The sequence below is a fragment of the Doryrhamphus excisus genome, chromosome 21, assembly GCF_030265055.1.
Source record: "Doryrhamphus excisus isolate RoL2022-K1 chromosome 21, RoL_Dexc_1.0, whole genome shotgun sequence".
Taxonomy (NCBI): Eukaryota; Metazoa; Chordata; class Actinopteri; order Syngnathiformes; family Syngnathidae; genus Doryrhamphus; species Doryrhamphus excisus.
This window is the reverse complement of record NC_080486.1, coordinates 1,750,556-1,775,580: the sequence shown is the minus strand read 5'-3', so window position 1 is coordinate 1,775,580 and position 25,025 is coordinate 1,750,556. Positions and strand designations below refer to the sequence as shown.

The 25,025-nt window shown below is 41.0% G+C and overlaps 3 protein-coding genes and 1 non-coding gene across 4 annotated transcripts; 3 read left to right on the top strand and 1 right to left on the bottom strand.

Annotated features, from left to right (window-relative positions):
* Positions 1-17,481: 17,481 nt before the first annotated feature.
* Positions 17,482-17,553, bottom strand: trnac-gca (transfer RNA cysteine (anticodon GCA)). Its single transcript has one exon. It is a non-coding gene; the product is annotated as a tRNA-Cys (tRNA).
* A 142-nt stretch (positions 17,554-17,695) lies between these two features.
* pomp (proteasome maturation protein) lies at positions 17,696-19,145 on the top strand. The gene is made up of 6 exons (XM_058060559.1): positions 17,696-17,822; positions 18,085-18,182; positions 18,258-18,318; positions 18,523-18,624; positions 18,782-18,875; positions 18,954-19,145. The coding sequence occupies exons 1-6, from the start codon at positions 17,820-17,822 to the stop codon at positions 19,019-19,021; spliced, it is 426 nt and encodes a 141-aa protein (XP_057916542.1). The 5' UTR covers positions 17,696-17,819; the 3' UTR covers positions 19,022-19,145.
* A 543-nt stretch (positions 19,146-19,688) lies between these two features.
* Positions 19,689-21,934, top strand: LOC131109029 (oocyte zinc finger protein XlCOF6.1-like). The gene is made up of 2 exons (XM_058060558.1): positions 19,689-19,965; positions 20,390-21,934. The coding sequence occupies exons 1-2, from the start codon at positions 19,770-19,772 to the stop codon at positions 21,511-21,513; spliced, it is 1,320 nt and encodes a 439-aa protein (XP_057916541.1). The 5' UTR covers positions 19,689-19,769; the 3' UTR covers positions 21,514-21,934.
* A 133-nt stretch (positions 21,935-22,067) lies between these two features.
* LOC131109027 (gastrula zinc finger protein XlCGF57.1-like) lies at positions 22,068-24,922 on the top strand. The gene is made up of 2 exons (XM_058060557.1): positions 22,068-22,550; positions 23,120-24,922. The coding sequence occupies exons 1-2, from the start codon at positions 22,355-22,357 to the stop codon at positions 24,607-24,609; spliced, it is 1,686 nt and encodes a 561-aa protein (XP_057916540.1). The 5' UTR covers positions 22,068-22,354; the 3' UTR covers positions 24,610-24,922.
* The last annotated feature ends 103 nt before the right edge of the window (positions 24,923-25,025 follow it).

Below are 25,025 nucleotides of genomic sequence, written 5' to 3'. Positions count from 1 at the left end.
ATCTGGTGTTTGGGCTAAAGCTCCACTGGAGATGCGTGCTGTAAACACCCAGATAATGCTGTTTGCTTTGAGCATCCTGCCCGTGGAGGACTCGACCAGAAGAACACAATGGACCCCTGTGGAGGATCCACGGGGGTCCCACACTGCTTACCAACGCCCCCCCCCACCCCCATTCACCAACATAGAGCTGAGCCTGTTTATGTTGTGTTTTAATGAGGCTACTGTACTCTCCGTTAATGTAATATTCTGAAGTGAATGGGAACGGATTAACGATGCTAACCAAGATTATTTCAATGGGAATCTACTTCCAAATGATAGTATCTCTCTATGAGAACTCCAAATGAGGAAGTTCATTAGCAGCGGAACAGTTTAAAAGGTTGTCTCTGCCTCCTGGCATCGGAGGATATTTCCTGCTGAATAGGAGTTGGTGTTTGTTTGCTCTTTGCTCAAATTGAGTGCAAACAATGTCGGCATTGTAAGCGAACATTGTATGCATTGACACTGAGAAGTACGGCGAACCGCAGTACCCAGGTGTTGCACTCAGCCTAACCTCCATTGGTAATTTCCATCTCGGTGATGAAGCAGAAGAGCAGGGACTGACTCCAGTGCTTGTAATGCATAATTAAAAAGCAGAGAAGAAGAAAAAGAGGAAGCGGATAAATATTGCAGTCATTTCAGGCAAGTGCACATTGACAGTAATCGATATGAACACTGAAAAAAATTTGCACTACTTCAAGTACTACATGTGTTCTATAAGTCTAAATACAGCCAATATTTACACTGCAGTAAGCATGCCAGGCCAGTAGTTGGTGATGTCGCTTTGCAAAGAAACACTTCCCTGTTTTCCAGGTCTTGCAGTGGAACCTTTGTGGGTGTCTAACCAAAACAAACACTAACCGTTACGTCTGTGTTGAGTCTCGCTGCCACATGGTGTCTTTGGGAACTCTCACATCAAGGATCACATCTTCAAGTTCAAGGTAAATGCAACCTCTTTCATTCATTTAAATACACGTTTGGGATCAAAAGTTTGGGATCTCTTGGACTTTTTTTTTGGCAATTCTGGTATAAAGTCCAGCACCCTGAAGTTGCTGCTTCACTGTTGATACTGACATTGGTGTTTGACAGCGACTATTTAGTACAATCTTTGTCTTAAACTACACACTCTCAGATATTTGTCTTCTTGCACAGTTGCTGCAAGATTGATGCAGAGGACCGACAGTAGTAGGCCTCCATGCAAAAATGTAGATCCTTCATTGAAAATCATATGATTCATTTTAATTGTTTGTGAAATGGATAAAAATTGTTTGTAAAATGGATAAAAATTGTTTGTGAAATGCATGAAAATGTGTTTTTCTTTGAAAAACAAAGAAATTTGCAAGTGATCCCAAACTTTTGAGCGGTTGTGTACATTGTCATTACTTTATCTTATTAGTTTTTTTCTCATTATTACTTTATCTTATTATATTTTTTAAGCATTATTCTTCCTATATCAAAGAACTTCTTGACAAATGTGCATTCGTGCCTGTTTTTGTCTCTCAACACTGAACAGGCAGGATGAGAGTTCACTCTGTGCATCGGTCTCGGCACCTTAGCATGTTTGTTCCATAGAACAGCATGAATTACAGTCTCTTTGTCAAGGCGGGTGGAGGCGGGGCCGCTAGTGTACACATAGAGCGCAGAAAAGTGTAACATAGTAGAAATTATATTACTTGATGGAATATATTGTTTATATTTTTCATTGTACATTTCATTAAGTAATGTTAAAATCTCATAGTTCGTCTGGTCTCATGAACGTGTCTCGTGACGCCCCTACAAAACACAAATATGATCGAAATCATGGATAAAATTGACTCCTGGAATGCACAAAGTAGAAGAAGCCAAGGGCAGGAATATAAAAGAAGCAAATAGCAAAAAGGCAACACGGAAAGGTTGCTACTTTCCCATGAACATACAGTATGGTATCCTCATCTACGGGCCCTGTGCAGTATTGGCATTTTGCTAACAGTCAAAATGTTCTTTTTCCTTCCTGTTTTGGGGAAGATGCATCAGGATGCAAGCCAGTTCTCCTCCTGGCTTTACGTGTGCCCTGTGCTTCCCTGGTGATCAGATCAGCTGGAAAAGGCTGCAAACCAGCGTTGATCTTGAACAGGATAAGCGCTTAAAAAAGAATAAATGAAACAGCAGGAAGGTCAGGTCAGCTGAAAATGTCCTTGAGGGAACGCACCCTCACCCTCACCCTCCTGCTGTGCGCTCAGCAGCACTTGCGGTTTAAAAATAGTCCGGCGTGATAATCCCGGTGCTCGCCAGTGTCACCTCCGCTTCACGGAGCTGTCAGAATCAGAAGGTGAAGTCAGAGATTGTAATCTTTGTAAAGCATTGAAATATGAACTGATGGAGTTTGGAAGAGCCAGATGATTGGGAATTGAGTGAGCTTTTGCCAAGGACTCTCACTTAGCGGGGAAAATTAAACCCGCACCAAAGGAACGGGGAGCGGTGAGAAGATGGTTTTGTAACCTAGCAACCGTGAGCACGCGAGAGATAGAAAATGAGGTCGTGGACATAAGCACATCTGGTGCCTTCGTGCAAACAGTCCAAAACGTGGCGTCACCTCAGGAAAAACCCCTCTTGCATCATATTTGCCTTTGATGTGTTTTTTTTTTAACATGAGCCCCCCCACCCCACCCCACCTTAGCATCCATAACCCTCTTCACGGCCCACAACTAATACAATTTCATAGATGCACCAACAACAAACAGTCGTTATAGAAAGAAAATTCATCAAATAAATCAGTCCAAATTTTGTCTTGACAGCTTATTATTAATATTCTCTCATTTTTTTATGTAATATTAAAAACATTTAAAATTGTGAATTATTTTTCATCCTAATTTTCAGACTTTCCCCCCAAAATATATTACGAATAGTCTTAAAATAGTCTTTTTAAAATATTTTCCTCATTACTTTTATCTCCTATTAGCATAACTACAGCCTCCTGATATTGCAATTTAAATTTTAATTTCCTTTTTTCTTCCACATTTGCTGTTATTTTGTTACTTTTCCTGTTTCATTTTCTTTCAAAAGTGCTGAGGGCCATTTAAAAAAAAACTGCGTTCAGCAAATGGTCCCCGGACCGCACTTTGGACACCACTGAGTTAAGCTGTGAGGTGCCCGAGAAATGCTTCATCCTATTTAATGATGGAGCAGTTCATATCTGTGTACACTTTATGCACTGAAATGCCATTTCTAGATCGGCTTAGCCTCCTGTCCGCAAGGTCACGGGTAGCTGGAGTCTATCCCAGCATGTAATAAGGCAAGAGAGATTTACAGCTTGACCAGGTCACCCCTCGTGTGTGTGTGTGTGTGTGTGTGTTAGAAATAATGATGTCAAGTTGATGGAATTGCAGACTTTAGATGAAATGGTGTGGAGAAAACATTTGGGAAGTGTATGGAAAAATAGCATCAGCTTAAAGCGTGTCAGACATAACGTCCTCAGACATGTCAATCACGCCAAGTATCGGCACATACTCGGTACATAGTACATTAAGAGTCCGGTTCTTGCTTGTTAAATGTAGCTTTGTGCTACTCCACCTCAACAAGCAGTCAGTGGAAATGTTACACTAACGCCATACGTCAATAAATCTATTCTGATGTCGTTATAGCCGAGGGAGTTTGGTGTGACGGTGGATTGCAGAATTCCGGATTTTTTTTCCCGATTCAAAGTATCGATGTGGCCGAACGCTTTCTGCCGTCCGTCTATGTTCTGGTTGGTGGTCTTAACAATACATCAGCAATGCAATTGGAACAGGAGTTCTGGCTAAATAATATAATAATAATAATAATATACAGTTCACACTTCACGACGAAGCTGCAGATATCTGCTGGAGAAGAACATGCCATATTGGGTTGGTCCTGCCGCCAAGCCAGTTGAGAGCGTGAAGTTGATGTCCGCCAGTCGTCTACTTGAAGTGCAGGCCTTGGTGTCCCCGGTCAATAAGTCCCTGATTGTTCCGGTCTTTGCAATTGTGTTCGCTAGAAGGACCATCATCATCATTTTAATGCTGCGTATGAGCTTTTGCTATTAGCGTGTGTCGTCTATAACGTATTTACTCTCCGCCTCTTGTGTGAGGATGCTTTATTGACTTCCCAGACAAATGTGCATCATCTTGTTGATGTGATTAGATCATTTTTTATCAGAGCTGGATGAGCGCCAAGTCGATGTGGCGCTGTTTTGTAATCAACATCCTTGACTGCCTCGTAAGGACGCATCACGATGAAAGCGTACATTACTGCAAGCGACTCGCTACACTACCAAAAAAAAGTCATTACTCCTTCACAAGTGTAATTAGCGAGCTTTAAAAAGTACTTGTACTGTTGAAGGCGAAGCCTGGGGAAAAAAAAGAGGATGAGTTGTAAAAGTCGCCGCGCCGCGAGTCGTTGGTATGCATCGAGCGTCGACTGCAAGCCGCTGAAACTACTCTGTGGTGTGGAATTGAAATGTCCCATAAATCACCAAAACTTTTTTTCTTTTCTTTTCTCTCCTGAAAGTGTCTCGTTTGGAATGGAAGGGGCGGTAAAGACGTAAACGACAACATCGGTGTGGCTACCTCTTGTCCTTCAATGCATTCACAATCACACTAAACGTCTTTGTTTGTCTTCTAGATGATCTTGCAGTGAACGCTACGGCAGGGGGGAGGTGATCAATAACACCCCCCCCAGACCTATTTTGCTGTGGAGTCTTCTGGCAGAGAGGCAATATGAGCTAATTATTTTCCTGGGCTTTTCCTCAACCCGGTCTTGACCCGAGGTGCTCTCTGAAGCCACATCTTGGCCAGCACAATTCCAGCACACAAAGAGCGGAACCTAACAAAGCATCATTGCTTTTCTTGCCACGCACTTTTGTTACCGGCAAGCCTGACACGCTTTCTGGGAAGCGGGACGATGTTTGGAAGTTGACGTGTTAGGCTTAGCTTAATAAAAGATCTTTTGGGATTAATGCCATCAAATCTTTCAAAATGAGGAAAATTTGTTAACTTGCTAAAGAAGTGTTTCCAAATTTTTTTCTTGAGTCACGATTCATATTTAACGTTACCATTTTTTCATTTAACGTAATATTTTAAGAAAATACTGCATCTCAGCTTTGCTCTTTTTTCATACCTTTGTTAAAAAAAATTCATTCATTCATTTTCTACCACTTTTCCTCATGAGGGTTGCGGGGGTTGCTGGAGCCTATCCCAGCTGTCTTCGTGCGTGAGGCGGGGTACACCCTGGACTGGTCGCCAGACAATCACAGGGCACATATAGACAAACAACCATTCACACTCTCACCTATGGACCATTTGGAGTCGCTAATTAACCTAGCATGTTTTTGGAATGTGGGAGGAAACCGGAGTACCCGGAGAAAACCCACGCATGCACGGGGAGAACATGCAAACTCCACACAGAGATGGCAGAGGGTGGAATTGAACCCTGGTCTCCTAGCTGTGAGGTCTGCGCGCTAACCACTAGACCGCCGTGCCCATTTAAAAAACATTTAAAAGTTGAAAAAATGTATTTAGTATTTCGTATTTTGTCTGAATGGGTGGCCTTAAGTATTTAGTATTTTCCTCTTTAGTATTTTCCTCTTAAATAATCTTTTTTTTTTGTTATATTATGACTTCAATCTGGCTGCATGGTGGACAAGTGGTTAGCGTGCAGGCCTCACAGCTAGGAGACCTGAGTTCGATTCCACCCTGTGTGGAGTTTGCATGTTCTCCCCGTGCATGCGTGGGTTTTCTCCGGTTTCCTCCCACATTCCAAAAACATGCTAGGTTAATTAGCCACTCCAAATTGTCCATAGGTATGAATGTGAGTGTGAATGGTTGTTTGTCTATATGTGCTCTGTGATTGGCTGGCCACCAGTCCATGTTGTACCTGGACAGCTGGCATAGGCTCCAGCCCCCCCGCGACCCTTGTGAGTATAAGCGGTAGAAAACGGATCCCATAATAACAGAAGCGGGCCGGCGGAGGGCTGATTCGGTTCGGCATGCTGACCAACCGACGGGCACCCAAAATGTTTGATGTTGTTGTTGCCATGAAGAGATCAATCTCAGGCTGCAGTGAAGGAGCCTCGGGCGTACAAAATGATGCATGAAGGGCTGGAGACGTAAAAGTCTAAAAATCTAAGCAGTTCCTGCCTCTGATTCGAGAACTACTCCGCCCCCTTAGGACAACCCCTTATATGAAAAGCATCCATCACCGGCAGGCGGAATAATAGTGAGAAATGCAAATTCTTCTCCAGCGCTGTAGTATTATGGCTGCTTATTGCTGTATTCCATCACGGCTTCGTCATTTTCACAGACATTTCTGTTTTTTGCCGCATCCAGTAAGGGCGGCGCCGTGCTTTTATAGGGATGCGTCCAAATGTTACGTAAACACAGAAGCACGCAAATATTCAAGAAACCAAAGAGCACTGAGGCGGGAAAATATTTAGAAATATCTTTCTAAACAAGCTCCTCTCATGTTCAAGTCCCGAATGTGACTAATATGGTAGTGAATGTTGAAGATGAACCTTTTTAAAAAAAAAAAAGAGGACACAGCCATGCCGTGTTGCTACACACGAGTACAGACGCAGCAGTTCTTCACCCTGAGGGCCTTCCTGGGTAGAAAAAAACCCTGGAAGACATGATGATCTTGACATATTTCATCATGAAACGAAGCACGTCACTGGTAATCTGTCAAATGTCCATTTCACGTCCAGGTACAGTATCGGTGCAGCAGGAACGTGTCCTGAGGGCATTCGGTACACTTTTCATAATATAAAATGACATAATTAATTAAAAGCAACTTTTTTAAATGAACATATATCATAGTCTTATGTTAGCGTTGTACCCATGTGGATTCTATCCATAAACAATGGATACGTTTACAGCATGGTGGAACCAGGCAGACAGCACATAATATCTAAAGTAGGAAAAAGATGCAACATTAAACATAAAGGGGTCAGAGGCAATACCATGTCCAACGAGGGAAGACATTTTTTCTTTTATTTATGATGTCTACTCAGGAGTGTACCAAATTATGTATTTTTCTCCTGTCTGGTGGTCAGAAGCAGACTTATGGGATGCATATTCCTGTTATAACGCCATTAAAATGTCAAATTTGGAAACCTGGGGACCATTAAATATGTGTTACAAACTACAATTATAAACGTGCATCCATTTTATCCTCATTGTCAACATTAGATTAGTAAATTTGGGGAAAAAATGATTTATATGACATTATCCGGTGTTAGTTGTATATAATAATACGATGTATAATATTCATAAATATCATATATGCTGAAGACTGGGTTTAAGATGTGTTTCTTGATCATAACAACGCCACAGTGTGTGACGACCATCCCTGTGATGGGATTGGTTGTCACATACTTTAACTCATAACTCATAAGATGATATAAATCACATAGACAGGAGGCTGGGCTTATGATGTGTTTGCTGATCATAACAACGCCGCGGTGTGTGACGACCAAATGAACGTACATATACATTATATAAGATATATCTGGTCTTAAGATGCCTTTATGATGATGATAACGCCATAGTGTTATCATGATAATCCATCAGTCCTCCATCTTGGGAGCCTATCCCAGCTGTCGAGGAGGCGGGGTACACCGCGGACTGGTTGCCAGTCAATCACAGGGCTGTCACACAACTCGTACATTCACATATATGACATATAGAGTAGGCGGGGCTTAAAATGTGTATTAAAAATTCCTGGTATCACAACTCCATAGTGTGTGACAGCCATTCCTATAATGGGATTGGTTGTCACAATGTGTCAATGCATCTTTAGCAGTTAATTACTTTTTTGTTTGAATGAGTTGGAATATGATATTTCCATCTTGCGACTTCATATTCATATTCATATAGGAATAACTACTTTGTTTTGATGAGAAATTCGTGCTGGAGCAAAACGTTTGACACCTAATTCCCTTCCTCCCCGATAATTAAGTGACAAAGCACCTTGGACAGCAACATAATGTTTTTGTTTCTCTGCAGGTTTGACCACGTTTCACTTCCAAATGTCGCTCTGATATTTACTAGGACAGCTTTTCAAAGCCATCTGAATCTGTGTGATTGACTTTCTGTCAATCATAGCTTATTTTCTCCCCTCTCTCCTTGAGGGGAGCCACAAGGGGAAATACTTAGAGGACCATAAAGACAAAGCCTTCTTCCATTATATCATCCTGTCTCTAAAGCAAACCTGACCTGATTGATTGCAAGTGACGCCAAGACAAAATAATGTAACTAATCTTTTTTTACTTAGTTTTAAGAAAATAGACTCAAAGAATATTGTTATGATGTATGGGAACATAATCCTTAGCAGACATGCTCGCCTCCACTATTTTGTCTTTCACACGTCAGCTTGAGTTGGAGTAGGAGGATTTAAGAGCACCGCTTTCGTCTGAATGTAAACCATCGCTTGCCGTGCAGCTCTGCGGCATCTCAAACTCTTTTCCAGTCAAAGAGTCCCAAACACAAACCGTTCTGAAATCCTGGCATGCTTTAATGGCTTCTTTAGCGGGGGGGGAGCGCCACCATTCCCATGCACTGTGCACATACAGGGCGCAACCCACTGACCTGGGGATAATAACCACTGGTTCCCTTTTGAGCGAACACCCTTTTTTTTTTTCATCTCTGCTCAGATGTGTGCTGATGGGAAAGTACAGTAATGAGACTGAAACAGACTCCTGCCGTTAAGGCGTTGCATTCAAGTGTGTGTGTCGGGATGGGCAGTAATGAGTCAAAGTTTACCTGCTGAGTTTAGGTGACCCCTGCATAGCACCCTGGGGTACAGCGCTGGAAGAATTAGGTTATTTTTTTGGACGGAAAGCCAAAAAATAAAAATAAATAATAATAATAAAATTTACCTGCTGAGTTTAGGTGACCCCTGCATAGCACCCTGGGGTATAGCACTGGAAGAATTAGTTTTTTTTTGGACGGAAAGCCAAAAAAAAAAATAATAATAATAATAGTAATACATTTTATTTGTATAGCGCTTTTCAAAATACTCAAAGACACTTTACAGAAAAATGGAGTTGAATAAAAACAAGTAAACAGAGTAAAAGATGTGTTAAAATACAACATTCATTCGTTTATACACAATTAAAACATGAGTAAAAGCGGGGCAAAAAATGGTTGAGCAAGCTTCAAAGACTAGATAGGACAGCTCTAATCCAAGATCTGAGTATTCTCTAAGGTACAAGTACTCCTCAACCAAGACCGGTCTATTTATTATGTTATTTTTAGCGCTTTATAGTTGATTTATGTGATGCATTAACTTGCTGTGGATTTGGTGTGTTTTTGTTTCGTCACACCGTGAGCAAGTATGTAATTTTTTAAACCAATGTTGCCCAGCCCTGGTTTAGACCAAATAAATCTGATGCTAACTAATTAGCTCGGTGGTCCGGTGACGTGAAGCATCCTGTCAAGTGATTCCTTCTCAACCGGGCGTGGACTTCTCCTCAGCCGTTCTCGCGCCATCGCTCGTCGTCTAGTAACGCTTTACTGGAAGTGCAGTCGATTCCCAGTTGTGCACTGATTCGTGTGACGTGTCGCGTTATGACAAGCCAACAATGCCGCTTGCTGTGCCGAGCCCGCGTGTCAGACCTGATTCTTCTTCTTTTGGTGTCCTTTTTGACACATCCGTAAATCCACTAGAACTTTGCTGTCTGATGATGGCTTCCACCCAAAATGATGATGAATCATTGGTAGTAATCCTTATACAATAAACCCTCCTTTATCACAGCGACAAGTGGATTTCTGACAAGTATGTTTTCTTATTTAACATTTTCATGTTTTTTTTTAAACATTAGAGCCCTCCAGACATTGACTAACACCCCTAGACTCACATCTCTATTCCACCACACGTTCAGTATCTAAGCTTAATTAAGAAATGACTCAAAAAAGTGGCATTTGTTATGTTGTGGGCGGATTTTAATCCTAAGTTTTGTGACAAAAACCAGCCTCCAACCACATTCGAGGACTTTTAATTAACGATCATCGTGACGATCAAACCTCCCAGTGGGACCCATCGCTGCTGCATAACAACCTTGGGTGTCGAAATATGATGTGACGTGTCATTAAATCGGTTTTGTTTTTGAATAAAAGGTTTGCCCTGACAGCTTTGAACGGGAAGTCTGCTCGCCGATACTTTTTGATACTTTTAATTTATTAAAAGGCATCATTATAATTGATTAATTTTCATTGATAGAAGATAAACTGTATTATGTAAGCCTTTGAATTATTGCATCAGCTCCTGCACTAATCACAATGCATTTTTAACCACAGCTCCCCCCCTCCCCTGTGACGGCAGCACTCATGTAGCCCCAGACCATCATACAGTACTTCCACCAGTACTGTAGGCAAGTTCAATTATCTTGCCGCCCCTTGCGTTGTCACCTAGACGATAATGTCTGCACGTTTTTGACGCACGATTATGCACAGCCTCGCGACTCCCCCGAAAATCATTAGCATTTTGGCCCATCAAATTTCACCCGCACAGATCAACTGTCTAATCAAATGTGTCCCTGAATGGCCCGCCCACGTCCTCATTTCCTCTGCCATTCTTAACGACATGGTTAGAAAGTGATAAAAATGTCATGTTTTTTCATCGGGCCGCTAAAGAAGCTATTTTTTTTTTGTGTTATTTATCCAGTGTCATGTCTGTTGTTATGTAGCCATTATATTGCTGTGGATTGTTTTCGCACTCTAAGACACCGCAGGGACGACACGAGATAACGCCATGTGAAACAAAACAAAGCTTAATTGCAGAAAGAAAAGAAAACAAAGAGAAGATGATGATAATTATAGAAGATGGAAATGAGAGTGGTGACATGCGGAGAACTTCCATTGACACAAGCTGGGGTTGTTACTGTTAATACATCAAAGTAATCTCTGATGTGTTTAAGCGCGGAGGTTATTTGCACACTTCACTCCTTTAAATGCGCAAAAGCACGAGACGGGTGTGATATGTCTCCTCTTTTGGACTTTACGAAGAAATAGCGGCTCGTTTTATGGAAATGACACCAAGAGTACAACATCGTCTTTCTTGCTTTCTGTGGGAAATACATGAGCTGTTTGGAGAAATTGCATTTTGGAGTTATCACCTGTTTGCATTGTGACATGCTACATACCATCCATGCAGATTAGTGGCCCATCCATTAACCCCCCCCCCCTCCGACGATATAATCCTGCTTTGTCCTCCGCTATGGTGGCGGTGCATTGTTGTGGGAGATTACTATGCAGTATGTCTGATATGATGTGGATATTCTTTTACCTTTCTATGTGCACAAAGGAGACGTGGCCGCATTAGCGGTTCGTATGCACGCTCGCATTGTGAGCATTGGGCGCCATGCGTGCATGTCAGCGTCATCAAAACCCCTAAACAGTAAAATTGCAGAGCTCAGCTTGGCGTTGGTGTTCTATGGGCATATCGGGATATTTATACGATACGCACAATTTCCTTCACTTTGTACAAAGAATAACACGCACCAGTCACAGTATTTTGTAATAACGTTTACCAAAGCAGGAGAGTGCACCGTCCGATTTATAGTCTAATATATGCAACACTTATTAATGAACCTTTGAGAATCTGAAAGGGCTTTAATCTGGTTCTTTTCTGGGTGAAATGACAGACAGGTTTGCTGACTGTATGCCTCGGGGGGGTCGCTCCCTTCACCGACTCTCCCCTTTCACTCCAAACTCATTAGGTGCAATAAAACTCCATTGAGTGTCCTTCTATTCAATTCCCAATTGGATTTCAGAACCACTTTGACCGCCATACACACACATAAATACACACAATAGGTGCAGCACCAAGGGTAGTGTGACTTTGAACCGTTTCCTTTATGTGTTAGTTCTTTATTTTTATTTTATTTCAGCCCCCGTTCACATGGGGCGCACACAGTACCCAACTGGGGTTCCTTTTTTTTTATGAATAAATAGTTAAATACAGCTTTTAACATCAAAGTAAATGGTAGATCATTTAACATTAGAGCCACCGAGAAATGAAATAACACCCCTACAGTCACCTTTACACTCCTATTACCCAAGACAAATTATATATGCCCTGAACGCGTCTTCTGAATGCCTTATTATTTGTTCATTTAGCCATTTTTATGCTTGAAATTGCTTCATTTAAACAAATACTATTTTCTTAAATATGCAGTTTTACTATTATAGGCTGTATTCATAAATAAGGCAGGACATGTTAGCATTGGAAGCATTTTACTCGTTGTTCTTGATGGTACTTCCTGTAGTGGCTAAAAATGCAACATTACTGACACCTAGTGACAGGAATAAAATACTACACATCATGTATTTTGAAAGAGTCTTCTGAATGCCCTATATTAGTGTTTTACTATGCTTGCAAATACATAAAGTTGGCTCAAATGAGCATATTTTCGATGTAATGGTCGTATTCAACTATGAAACCAAATCATTTATGAATGAATATGTTTTTGGAAATGATAGAGCGAAGCTGTTATTACTGTGCAGCTGTGCCTGGAGCGGCTGTGCCAAAGTGCGTTGGTAGACCTCCCTGACACGTTAAGAGCTGCACTGGACCACGATTTGATCCCTGGGCATATGTGGGGGGTTAGGGGGGGACCAGGTGTGCTACAAAATGTATATTCCAGTCAATTTTCCGTGTTGTTAAAAATAATTGGAAGTGTACTCGTCATTTCCCAGGCCTTTTCCGACATGACACTTCCTTCCTGTTCATTTGTCAAATCTTGATATTTATACTTTATTCTTTATAGTTTCACAAAACTTCCCAATTGGTGGCCGTGGAGTGGAAGAAAACATTGTTTGCCGCTCCTGGATGCTGGATGAGTGACAGATGGACTATTTCTGCTATTTCAGTCGTTATCAAACCTCTCCAGCTTTGAGCAAGGGTGCTGATCTAGAACAATGGAGGAAAGCATGACTCAGGCCGCTAAAAATAACGAGTCTGGCCGCCACAATCTGGATGCCTGCGCTACCGATATGCGTAGATGTGAGGTCATTTTCACGGGGGGTAAAGGTCGATGCAGAAAGGCTGCAGAAAAAAGGAGGAAGCACCTGCCGTTGCTCTGCAAACACACAACACGCTCAAATGTGGAAGACCTCCTTGCCAAGTGTTTCCACTCGGCTGCTCTTTATACTGAATGGTTACACTGATGCATGCTGGGAATCCTTGTAAAGGACAGAACTTCATTTGAATTGAATAGAGAACCTGTTTACGATAAGACAAAATAAGACGTTTTAACTAAATAAATTGTTTTTGTTGTAAGATTACTGACACCTAGTGACCAATGTAAGACACTACATATCATCTTGAATTAAAAATAAAAATTGATTTACTCTTAAAATTATATTTTACTAAAATACAAAATATTTAGTATCATCTTATAATAAAATATTGAATTTTTTTTCATCAGCTAGTGTTTTGTGTTTGTATTCTTCAAAATAAATACGACTTCAAGCTTTAATTTCTTCTTCCTGTGAAACCAAACACAGCTAAAAATAATTACAATAATTCAAATAATGTAAATAAAGGCTACCGCATTAGAGTGAAACATTACAAAAAAAGACTACTATGAATAACGTGGAATAAATAAAAACATGCAAGCAGCTAATGAGGCTACTTTGTTGACTGGCGGATATTTGTTTACATTTAATTACATCCTGCTGCAAAACAGGAAGGCTTTATCTAATGAAGCCCGGAATCCAGACAAGCGATTGTTTAAATGAATTATAAAATGATGAACCTTAAAGCTGCCTCGTCGTCTTCTCTCCGCGTGTGTGTGTGCGTCGACGTAATCACTCTACGCCATGCTTAAAATTCCAAGCTCCCCCTCTTATCCTGATTGCAAACACTCTCTCTGGACTCCTGATGCGAAAACAAAGACATGATCAGACACATAAAAGCATCGTTAGCGTGATTGCACTCAACTTGAATGCACGCCGCATCCTGCGATGACACTAATTAACAGGAAATGGCTGCGATAAATAATAACGCCACGTGCTGTACGCCACCGATCACATTTCAGCAACCGTTTCCGTGACAGTTTTGCTGAAGCTGAACTGAAATATGGAATGAACGATGAAGTAGCTTTGAAAATTCACTGACTGAGGATCGAACCAGCAACCATCAGGTTGGGAAACACCATTCTCCCTGAGCTATGCCGCCATGCACAGAAGCGGAATATTTTATTTTTACTTTTTGGCAAACAAAAAATGTGTAAAATTTGAAAAAAATACATAAATGAGTGAATAAATGAGTACAGTGGGTTCAAGGATCGAACCAGCAACCACCAGTTACTTCTATATCTTTAAATACATACTTCAGTAATGTAAAATATAAAATGATTTTTCACCTGTAGGGGCCACCATTTCACTTGTCCAATCACATTTAGCAGACAAAAAAAACAGATTTTTAATTTTTAGAAAGTTTGCAGAGCGAATATCGATATGTATGATAAGTTGTATGAGTACAAAGGCGTTGAGCATCAAACCAGCAACCACCGGTAAGGAAACAGGCCGAATGCTTCAGTAATGTAAAGTGTAAAATGACTTCCCACCGCTAGAGGGCGACAAATTGCCTATTCTTTTTCAATGGGGAACCTCACACAAAATCTGAAATTACAATAAATGTGGAACTTTGTGGCAGGAGTTAGCGGACAAGTTAGCGGAAGGAATGTTGAGGTTAATAAAATGCATGTATTGCAAAAACAGCACACATTGTGAAATAATTCACATAATTGACTGAGTAATTACATCCTGTAGCTTTCACAGTAGACAACATTGGGGAATTTACAGAGCAAATCTTCACAAAACACTTCCAGCAGTGTGAAATTGTACACACGCTTATGTCATCGGCAAAATTAAAGGAAAAAACACAATGCAATGGTACACTAAACTTAATAGCTTTTCAACACGGACTCAGTCAGCAGAACCTCCAAAAGCTGACATTTTTTAGATACAGTCGCTAGTCAGCCCTGTCAACTTTATTGATTGTACGCTTATTCTATTTACATTCTATTCATCTTGCTGCTTGCTGCTTGTGTTTTTAGTTGTGTAGTTGCCCTGGTGTACAGCTTGTATAGCCATTACTGCTTTTCTCGAGTTGATTTTACATAAGGCAAAGTGCTAGAATGCCCTTATAATACATGCAGACACTGGTGGCTAGAGGACTGCACCATTTACCCTTTTAAGGTCCTTTATGCCAGTGTTTACCATGGCATAAAAGAAAAACCTTGCCATCAAATGAAAATGGCTTTCACAGCTTCTGCGATGCTTTTGACATTTAACTTGAATCCATTGCTAAGATGTTTACCATGTTGCAAAACCGCAAAAAAAATCTGAACTCCCAGCCTACTTTCCACTGAGCTTTTGTACACTTTCCCACAAAAATCAAACATGTAGTGCTTTTCTATATTCAAGGTACTACATCAATGCAACAGCGGGGCCAAATGGAGTTCAATATCTTGGAGGAAGCCGCCTGCTGTGGCCCAGCAAAGTGGACTATATTCGGACACACAGACGGTGTGCCGCTACGGATATCAGCAGAGGAACGGCAGGAGCCATCTGGCGTGGCTGAGCAAGGTGCACTGTATTCGTGTACATGCACCGAGCAGCATGTGTGACGCTCTTTTCAAACGCCACAGAATCACCGTTTTAGGTGTTTTTTTCTCATCACAGAGCATTTGGTACAACGTGTTTCCTCTTAGAGTGCATATTTGTTTACAAGTGAGCTCGGGTGAGGCTCGGACCGTTAACATCACAGGCGGGAGAAAAAAGAACGCTTAATACGGGTAATCTTTTCTCATTTGAGCCTTTTTAAATGATCTACATAATTTGGTATATGTCATAATTCCTGATGATAATTATCAGGCACCCCAAGTAAATATGTAAACCGATGGAAGACATAATTAATAAGGACACATGCTCGAACAGGAAACATAATGAATGATAAGAAATTACAGAGCGGATAGAGGTGTCATTAAAGGTGAGGAGGCTGTCAAGACACCCCCGCAGTAAGTAAGGTGGTGAAAAGAGGAGTACAATTATCTCTAGTGTGCCCGTTTCATTACTGAATGTGCAGCAGCATATGAATGACTTGTCAAATTTAACAGAATTGTCTGTGAGGGGGTCCTTTGTATGCTGACTGTCAGTCAAAAATGAGCAGTATTGTCTACTTTACGGAGCGGCGAGTCTGATATATTTGCCATAAGCTTATTAATTATGAGCATCCCTGATTGTATTGTGTGTTGTGTATTATATTGCCAGAAATCTGGTTAATTTAGTGATTTTTTAAAAATGTGAAAATCAAAGCCAGGTGAGGACATAATGGCTGCAGCTGATGGTAATTCAAAGCTTTAGCCTGGATTTGGGCCGCAGTAATCATCACATGACAAAAAAGGCAGATTTGCATGAAAGTGTGCTGTCATGCACTCGAGCACCACCGCTCTTATGACACGCGCACAACTGATGAATGCAAAATGTGCCTTTACGGGGATAATAATGCTGCGTTTTGATTGTTCTGATACTTTCTGAGACGGTTGAAAACTAAACTAAACTATGGTGCATCTCGTGTGTTAATCACAGTTGCGTGCTATGAAGAGATTGCAAGGAGGTCAGCGGCTCTGCTGGCCTGATTTCATTGGGCAGCTCATTGCTTGGGGTCTGTGCCACCTCTACTTTGCTTTTAATAATTCATTTAGTTGGGGATTATGCAGGAAATAAGCTGAAGGTACAACATGTGTGTTTTTGTGCACATATAAATGCTTCTTAAAACATTCCAGATGATGCAGTCTTTGATGCGCGTGCTCCGAGGTTGGGTGGTACTGTAAATTTTGATACAGTTGATATTTTATTATTTTGTGATTTGCATTGAATTTGTTGATCATGATTGTGATCACAGTTCCTCTCTATGGAAGGACGACAGTGACAAGCACCTTCCGGCTCATGCATGAGCAGCGTGATGTAAACATGGAGAGAATTATTGCAACATGATTTGAGCCTAAATGAGTGAACTATCAGATGCACGACTGGTCATCACTTGCTGGCTCTATTTCATTATCCATCACCTTGTTATTAATCACCATACTGCTCCACAATCTGCCTGCAGGGTCGCTATCGTGGTACTATGCTGCCCCCTGCTGTTTTGGTCTGCTAAATAACATTTTTGAGGCGCAAGCTTCTCTACAAAGATATAAAATGACAAATATCATGTAAGAATAACAAGTTCAACTGTAAGTTTCAAGTTTAAAGTCAAATGAGATGTAGAACACATTTAAAAAGTACAATAACTCACCTAATAGTATTTAATATTGTTATGTTTTCATGAGTTTCCTGATTTGCGTCAACAATTGTAATGTTTACATTAAATGTTACATAATATAATACAATTACATGATACAAAAGAAAAAGCAATAATTGAAAAAGTGATCTGCACAATATGAGGGGGCACCCGGATTTGAACCGGGGACCTCTTGATCTGCAGTCAAATGCTCTACCACTGAGCTATACCCCCATGCCCTGTTACGGTTTTTTAATAAATATAAATACTAGATACTAATACTATATATCTGAACTAATCGTGTCAAAATGAACATCAACTACTACAAATAATTGATGCTCATCCAACAACAATCTCCGCTAAGACTCTTTGCCAATCAATTGTGGTCAAACGGAGGTCAAAGCATGGCGCGAACCAATGACGCCATTGCCGGACATGACGTATTGAAACGGCGACACATTTCCGTATATTGAAAAGAAAGCTCGAATCGCCGTACCATAATGGTAATCAAATTCATAGTTTTACTGCTGATTATTTCCATAAACCTCATCGCTACCCCACTTAACGTGGACTGTATGTTTCAGTGACTTGTTTATGACTCTGTTGTATCTTTCTGTCACCTCTGAAGGCATTTTATTGTGAATATGATTAGTCACTGGAGCTAATGCTAGCCAGATAGCATGGAACCTAGCGACTTGGTTTCGATTTATAATACTGCAGTATAATTTAGAAGTACTAACAATTTGCTTTTAATTTCCATGTCAGAATTCTCGAGGGGTCCAATCTCAAATGAAAGACAGTGTAGCTGTGGAAGGCTTGCGTTCAAAGGGGGATTATGGAGTACATGATACCCTGCGCAGTGGGTAAGTCCGATATACAGGAATTGGACAGATAGTATGCTTAAAGTTGGACATTAACAATTGTGTTTTATTGATTAGCTTCACCAGTGTAAAGAATGACATCATTCCTGCTCACCCACTGGAGCTGGCAGAAAAAAATGTAAGTAGCTGAAATTCTACGAATGAATAATAAGTATTACAATCATGGCAAACAATAAAATTGCAAGTTGAAACATAGCAGTAAAGTCACAATATTCAGAGAAAAAAGACTTCAAATAAAATAATACTTCAAATACTGCAAAAAAAACTTGTAAATAAATAAGCAGCAAACATGCATAACCTTAATTGTGTTAATTTCTTTCAGTTTGAGCTGAACCAGGACAAGATGAATTTCTCCACCCTCAGGAACATCCAGGGTCTTCATGCCCCTCTCAAATTGCAGATGGAGTACAGAGCAGCCAGACAGGTAGCGATGCTTGCATTGCCATATTCTGCATTGGTCTCATGTCTACTTGTGCATGTTGATTCCAATCGTGCAGAGTGGAACCATTACATGCCCGTTTTGTTGTAACCAGTGTGCAATGGCAATAATAGCTATTCCATTCTATTTAAATTTCCTCCAGATCCAGCGCCTGCCATTCTTACAGAGCTCTAACATCGCACTGGACACACTCAGAGGAACTGATGAAAACATCGGCTTTGAGGACATCCTCAACGGTGACGAGCGCAGCACCTCGTTTGACGTAAATGTCAATGCATTTGTTGCTAAATCCTCTTGACTTTGTTTTCTTGCAGATCCAACACAGAGTGAAATAATGGGTGAGCCACACGTGATGGTGGAATGCAAGCTGGGATTGTTTTAGAATATGATAGATATGTAGGTTCTAATTTGTTTGCTTATTTGCCTGCATCTGGTGAAACTGAAATGACATCTTTTCTATGATTCCAAACTGGTTGGCAACTGTAATAAACGTCTCTAAAAATGTTTATTATTTTTTGGATTCAACTTTGTAGATGTAATTCTGTCTTTACACATACACATGACCCAGTACAGCCATGGGTCAGGTGCCGTCACATATTTATAGTATAACTGCAAAACCTTACGGTGTACTATTTTACATTGGATACATTTTCCACATAATATATTTTGTGATGCTAATTATTTACACAGTATTCAGATGGATTAAGCTAAATTATGTTTCAGTAAATCATTCCAAAAACAAAAGAGCCAAGAATGCATCAGTGGAAGTGAAACTTGACGGTGTGTTTGTCCCCGTTTTTACCTGATGACAGTATTTGTCTATGATTAATTGCTAAACTAATTGTGCCGCTTGCGCATTACGCACCGGGCGTAAGAAAAAGTAGTTCCCACTGGAACCAACCTCTGTATCATTTAAACCTTATCTCAATAAAAAAACTTACTCACCACCGTGTTCATCATAATGGTGTCTAGTACCTCAAATAGCTGAAATATTGATATTTTGATTTGAAGAACTTACATTTACACTGGAATCAATCCGCAAGTCATGACTTCCGGGTGTAGCTTAGCATTAATACGCGGAAGTTAGCAACGCATGGCGACGCTCAGGGCTCCAGTGTGAGTGCGTGAAAATGAGTGTAGCTCAAATGTTGAGAATGTTGGTGAATCAGCGACTAACGGCGGCCGTTGAAGAAATATTTGTAGTGTTCGAAAGAACGATAGCAGACTACGAGGAGGAACTTTGTCGAACAAAAGAGGAGCTCGAGCGACAACGACAATTACTGAACGCTGTTTTTCATCCGCCTCAAGTTGTGTTACAAAGAGCAGGTTTGTTTCATTCTTTTTCACATGCTTACTAACTTAATATTCTACTGTTAGAACAATTCCTCAAGACATTGTCTATAGAAAAGACACTAGAAATAAATAGGACTGTCAACTCGGCTTCCACTTCCGCCACGATGGCCGCCATGATGGTGAGCAGAATCCAAAAACATTGCATTGTAAGCACGTTCTCAGCACACTGTCCAGCTGCTTATTGCTCTAATAGATTGTCCAAAAGACCAGATTTGTCATTTTACAGTTCCCCCAAAACAGAGACATATATTTGTCATAAAAATAATGTAGATTCACGACTAATTTGGCGATGACATCACCCTTTCATGCCCCCTTTTAGCACACAGCCAAAAACTATTCCATTTATTTTTGTTTACTTTCATTTTTCTAAATCCTGTGTTTGTCCTGTGTCCTGTAGACGTCAATGAAGAACATCTTCAGCACAAGGAGCCTGAGCCCCCCCACATTAAAAAGGAAGAGGAGCAGCCAGAAGCCCCGCACATTAAAGAGGAAGAGGAGGATCACAGAATCAGTCAGGATGGAGAGCATCTTGGAGGACTGGTGGAGTTTCCAGTGATTGGTGTCTCTGTGAAGAGGGAAGATGAAGACGAAGGTGAGGAGAAGAGAGAGGCGCAGCCTCCAAGTCGCAGCTCAACTGAGCGCATAATAGACCCTGATGGAGACCTCTGTGGAGGATCACCAGCAGACAACATCTCGGCTTTACTATCCGATAGTGACGAGGCAACGTCGCACTCTCCTGACACGGATGACGAAGACTTTAAAGCTGATCAGACGTGTCCTACCGACCACGCACACTTGAAATGCTCTCCGTGTGATCAAACTTTTGAGCACATGAGAACACTCGCTGGAGAGAAACCATACGTCTGCTCAGTATGCGGTAAAAGATTCTTTGAGAAGGTAGAATTGACAATCCACACAAGAACACACAATAGCGAAAAGCATTTCACCTGTTCTGTATGTGGAATAGGTTTCGGACGAAATTCTGATTTGATAAAACACATGAGAATACACACTGGAGAAAAACCATATTCATGTTCAAGCTGCAGCAAAAGCTTTCGTATCCGAAAAAGCCTTGTACAACACATGCGAGTCCACACTGGAGAAAAACCATATTCATGTTTAAGCTGCAACAAAAGCTTTCCTGACCGAGCAAACCTCAAAAGACACATGATAATACACACTGGAGAAAAACCATATTCATGTTCGAGCTGCAGCAGAGGCTTTTGTAAACGAACAAACCTCATACAACACATGAGAATACACACTGGGGAGAAACCATTTTCCTGTTCAGTGTGTGGTGCAGGTTTTGGACAAAATAGTCATTTGAAACAACACATGCGAAGACATACCGGGGAGAAACCATTTTCCTGTTCATTGTGTGGTACAGGTTTTGGACAAAATAGTAGCTTAACGAAACATATGAGAATACACACTGGAGAAAAACCATATTCCTGCTCAATCTGCTCAAATAGCTTTTCGCAACGAAAACCACTTTTAGTACACATGAGAACTCACACATGAGAAAGCGTTGAGTTCAAGTAAAGCTGGTTAGAACAACAGCAGTAAATGAAGCTCTAGGATTTAAAATAAATCGGCAAGATTTTGATAACTTTGAATATCGAACTAGCACCACACATAACGTGTGTGACATCATTGTGTGTGTGTGTGTGTGTGTGTGTGTGTGTGTGTGTGCGTGTGTGTAACCAGGGAACTTTCCAAACATTTGCTGCCTTGAGAACTCTTCTAACTTCCCCCCTATGTGACACACCTGTGTATAGCACAGCCTTTTTAATGTATTGGTACCATTTAAATGCAATAAAGTTGTTTTTAAAAAGCTGTGAGTGGCAGTCTAGCCTATAGAAGCTGCTGTTCAAGATAAAACATTAGAATTGTTTTATTTTGATTAAGTAATGGCCAGTTTAAAAGAATAAACCAAGTTTATTTGTAAACTGAAATTTGAGGAGCCAGTCGAGAGCCGAAAGAGTCGGTTCTCATTAGTGAATCGAGCCAAAAGAAACGTCTCTCTAAAAAGTGTCGGAATTTCCTTCTCTACTGTGCAGTGCGGCTGCGCCAACACAATACGCACATCCGGCGGAAGAAAAAGTAGTTCCCAGTGCTGCTAACCGCGCATCAGTTAGACATGATCTTAATAACATACGTACTTTATACTGTGTTCCTTTGAATGGTGTTTATTTTCTCAAATGACTAAAATATCAAAGTATAGATATTGTGATGTTAAGAACCTACATTTCTGTTCATCGATCTGCACGTCGGTTTGTCAGGCTAGCTTAGCTTCGAGACCCGGAAGTTATCATCAACGCAAGACCAGCAGAGATGAAGTGTGAGTGTAAAGTGTGTGAAAATGAGCACAGTTCAAATGCTGACACTGTTGGTAAATCAGCGACTAACTGCGGCCGTTGAAGAAATATTCGTAGTGTTTGAAAGAACCATAGCAGAGTACGAGGAGGAACTTTGTCGAACAAAAGAGGAGAACGAGCGACAACGTCAAGAACTGGACGCCGTTTTCAATCAGCCCCGAGTTGTTTTACAAAGAACAGGTTTGTTTCATTCTCACTCACATGTTTGCTAACTTGATATCATACTCTTAGAACTATTTCTAAAGAGGTTGTCTACAGCAAGGGCATTAGAAATGAATAGGACTTCGCCATGATGGTGAGCAGAATCCAGAAACATTGAGTCGACATCCGTAATCATTTAGCGTCCTTGGTTGGTAGCAGTGCTTCTCAATTATTTTCTGTCATGCCCACAAGGGACAGACATTTTTTGCCCACCCCCGATTCGAAATACAACATATAAGCGTATTCAAGAGTCAAATTGCATCTAGAATATGATACATTTGTACATGTTGGCAGGGGTTCACTCAAATGAAAGCCTCTGGCGTCCTGCGTCCACCAGAGGGAGCCCCATCCCACTATTTGAGAAGGACTGCTCTATAGGAAGTTGCATTGTTTATTGAGGATGATCAGGAGTGTGGAACCATGAAAGAGTTGTCGTTGTTGCTTCATTCCCTTTAAAACACCCGCATATGAATAGTTGTATGTAATAGGAAGTCTCAATCTGATTTACTGACTCCTTATTTGTTAAGCAATCTTTTTGTGTCCTGCAGATGTCCGTGAAGAACATCTTCAGAACAAGGAGCCTCGGCTCGCCCAAATTAAAAAGGAGGAGGAGAAGCTGGAAGCCCTGCACATTAAAGAAGAAGAGGAGGATCACAGAATCAGTCAGGAGGGAGAGCATCTTGGAGGACTGGTGGAGTTTCCGGTGATTGGTGTCCCTGTGAAGAGAGAAGATGAAGACAAAGGTGAGGAGAAGAGAGAGACGGAGCCTCCAAGTGGCAGCTCAACTCGGCATGTGACAACAGAAGCTGATGGAGGATCACAAGCAGACAACCTCTCGGCTTTACGATCCGACAGTTACGACGCAACGTCACACTCTCCTGACACGGACGATGAAGACTCTAAAGCTGATCAGACGTGTCCTACTGACAACACGCTCTTGAAATGCTCTCCGTCCGATCAAACCTTTCACTACATGAGCGCACACACTGGAAAGAAACCGTATTCATGTTCTACCTGCAACAAAAGCTTTCGTAACCGAGCAGTCCTTGAAACACACATTAGAATACACACTGGTGAGAAACCATTTTCCTGCTCAGTGTGCAGTGCAGGTTTTGGACGAAATGATCATTTGAAAAAACATATGAGTATCCACACCGGTGAGAAACCATATCCATGTTCGAGCTGCAGCAAAAGCTTTCATGACCAAGCAAACCTTGAAAGACACACGAGAATGCACACTGGTGAGAAACCATTTACCTGTTCCGTGTGTGGTGCAGGTTTTGCACGGAATGATCATATGAAAATACACATGAGAATACACACTGGTGAGAAACCATATTCATGTTCGAGCTGCAACAGAGGCTTTCATGACCAAGCAAACCTTGCACAACACATGAGAAGACACACTGGTGAGAAACCATTTACCTGTTCCGTGTGTGGTATAGGCTTTGCACGAAATGACCATTTGAAAAAACACATGACAACACATACTGGTGAGAAACCATTTACCTGTTCTGTGTGTGGCACAGGTTTCGCACGGAGTGATAATTTGAAACAACACACAAGAATCCACACTGAAGAAAAAACATATTCATGTTCTGGCTGCGACAAAAGCTTTCATGACCGAGCGAACCTGAACACACACATGAGAATACACACTGAAGAAAAACCATATTCATGTTCAAGCTGCAACAGAAGCTTTGAGCGTCAAACAACCCTTGTACATCACATGCGAATACACACCGGGGAGAAACCATTTTCCTGTTCAGTGTGCGGTACAGGTTTTCGAGAAAATAGTATTTTAAAAAGACACATGCGAATACACACTGGAGAAAAACCATATTCATGTTCAAACTGCAGCAAAAGCTTTCGTAGCCGGACAAACCTTAAAACACACATGACGATACACAGTGGTGAGAAACCATTTTCCTGCTCAGTGTGTGGTAGAGCTTTTCGAGAAAAATGTGTTTTAAAAAGACACATGAGAACACACGCCGGAGAAAAAGCTGCGACAAAAGCTGTCATGACCAACACATGAGAAGACACACTGATGAGAAACCATTTCCCTGCTCAGTATGTGGTACAGGTTTTGCATGGATGGTTGTTTGAAAACATACAGAAGAAAACACACTGAAAATAAAAAAAACAATGGTTTGCACTGACATTTCTTACTTTACTTGCCAAGCTTGTCAACTTTTGATACATTTGGTATGTGGTCCTTAGATAGAAATACCCACGAAAGTCATCATCTTAAAGATATAATGTATAAGTGATCATAAGCCATCCTAAACCGTATGGATAGAAACATATTTAGTAGTGTATAAAGATATTAGGTAACAGCAATAATAAGATGAATGCAGTGTAATGTTTCTGAAGAACTGTGCACCAAAACAAACAACCAATTGCATTAAATTTACTTGGTCGATAGCAAAAGGCTGGTCAAGGCCGGCGGTG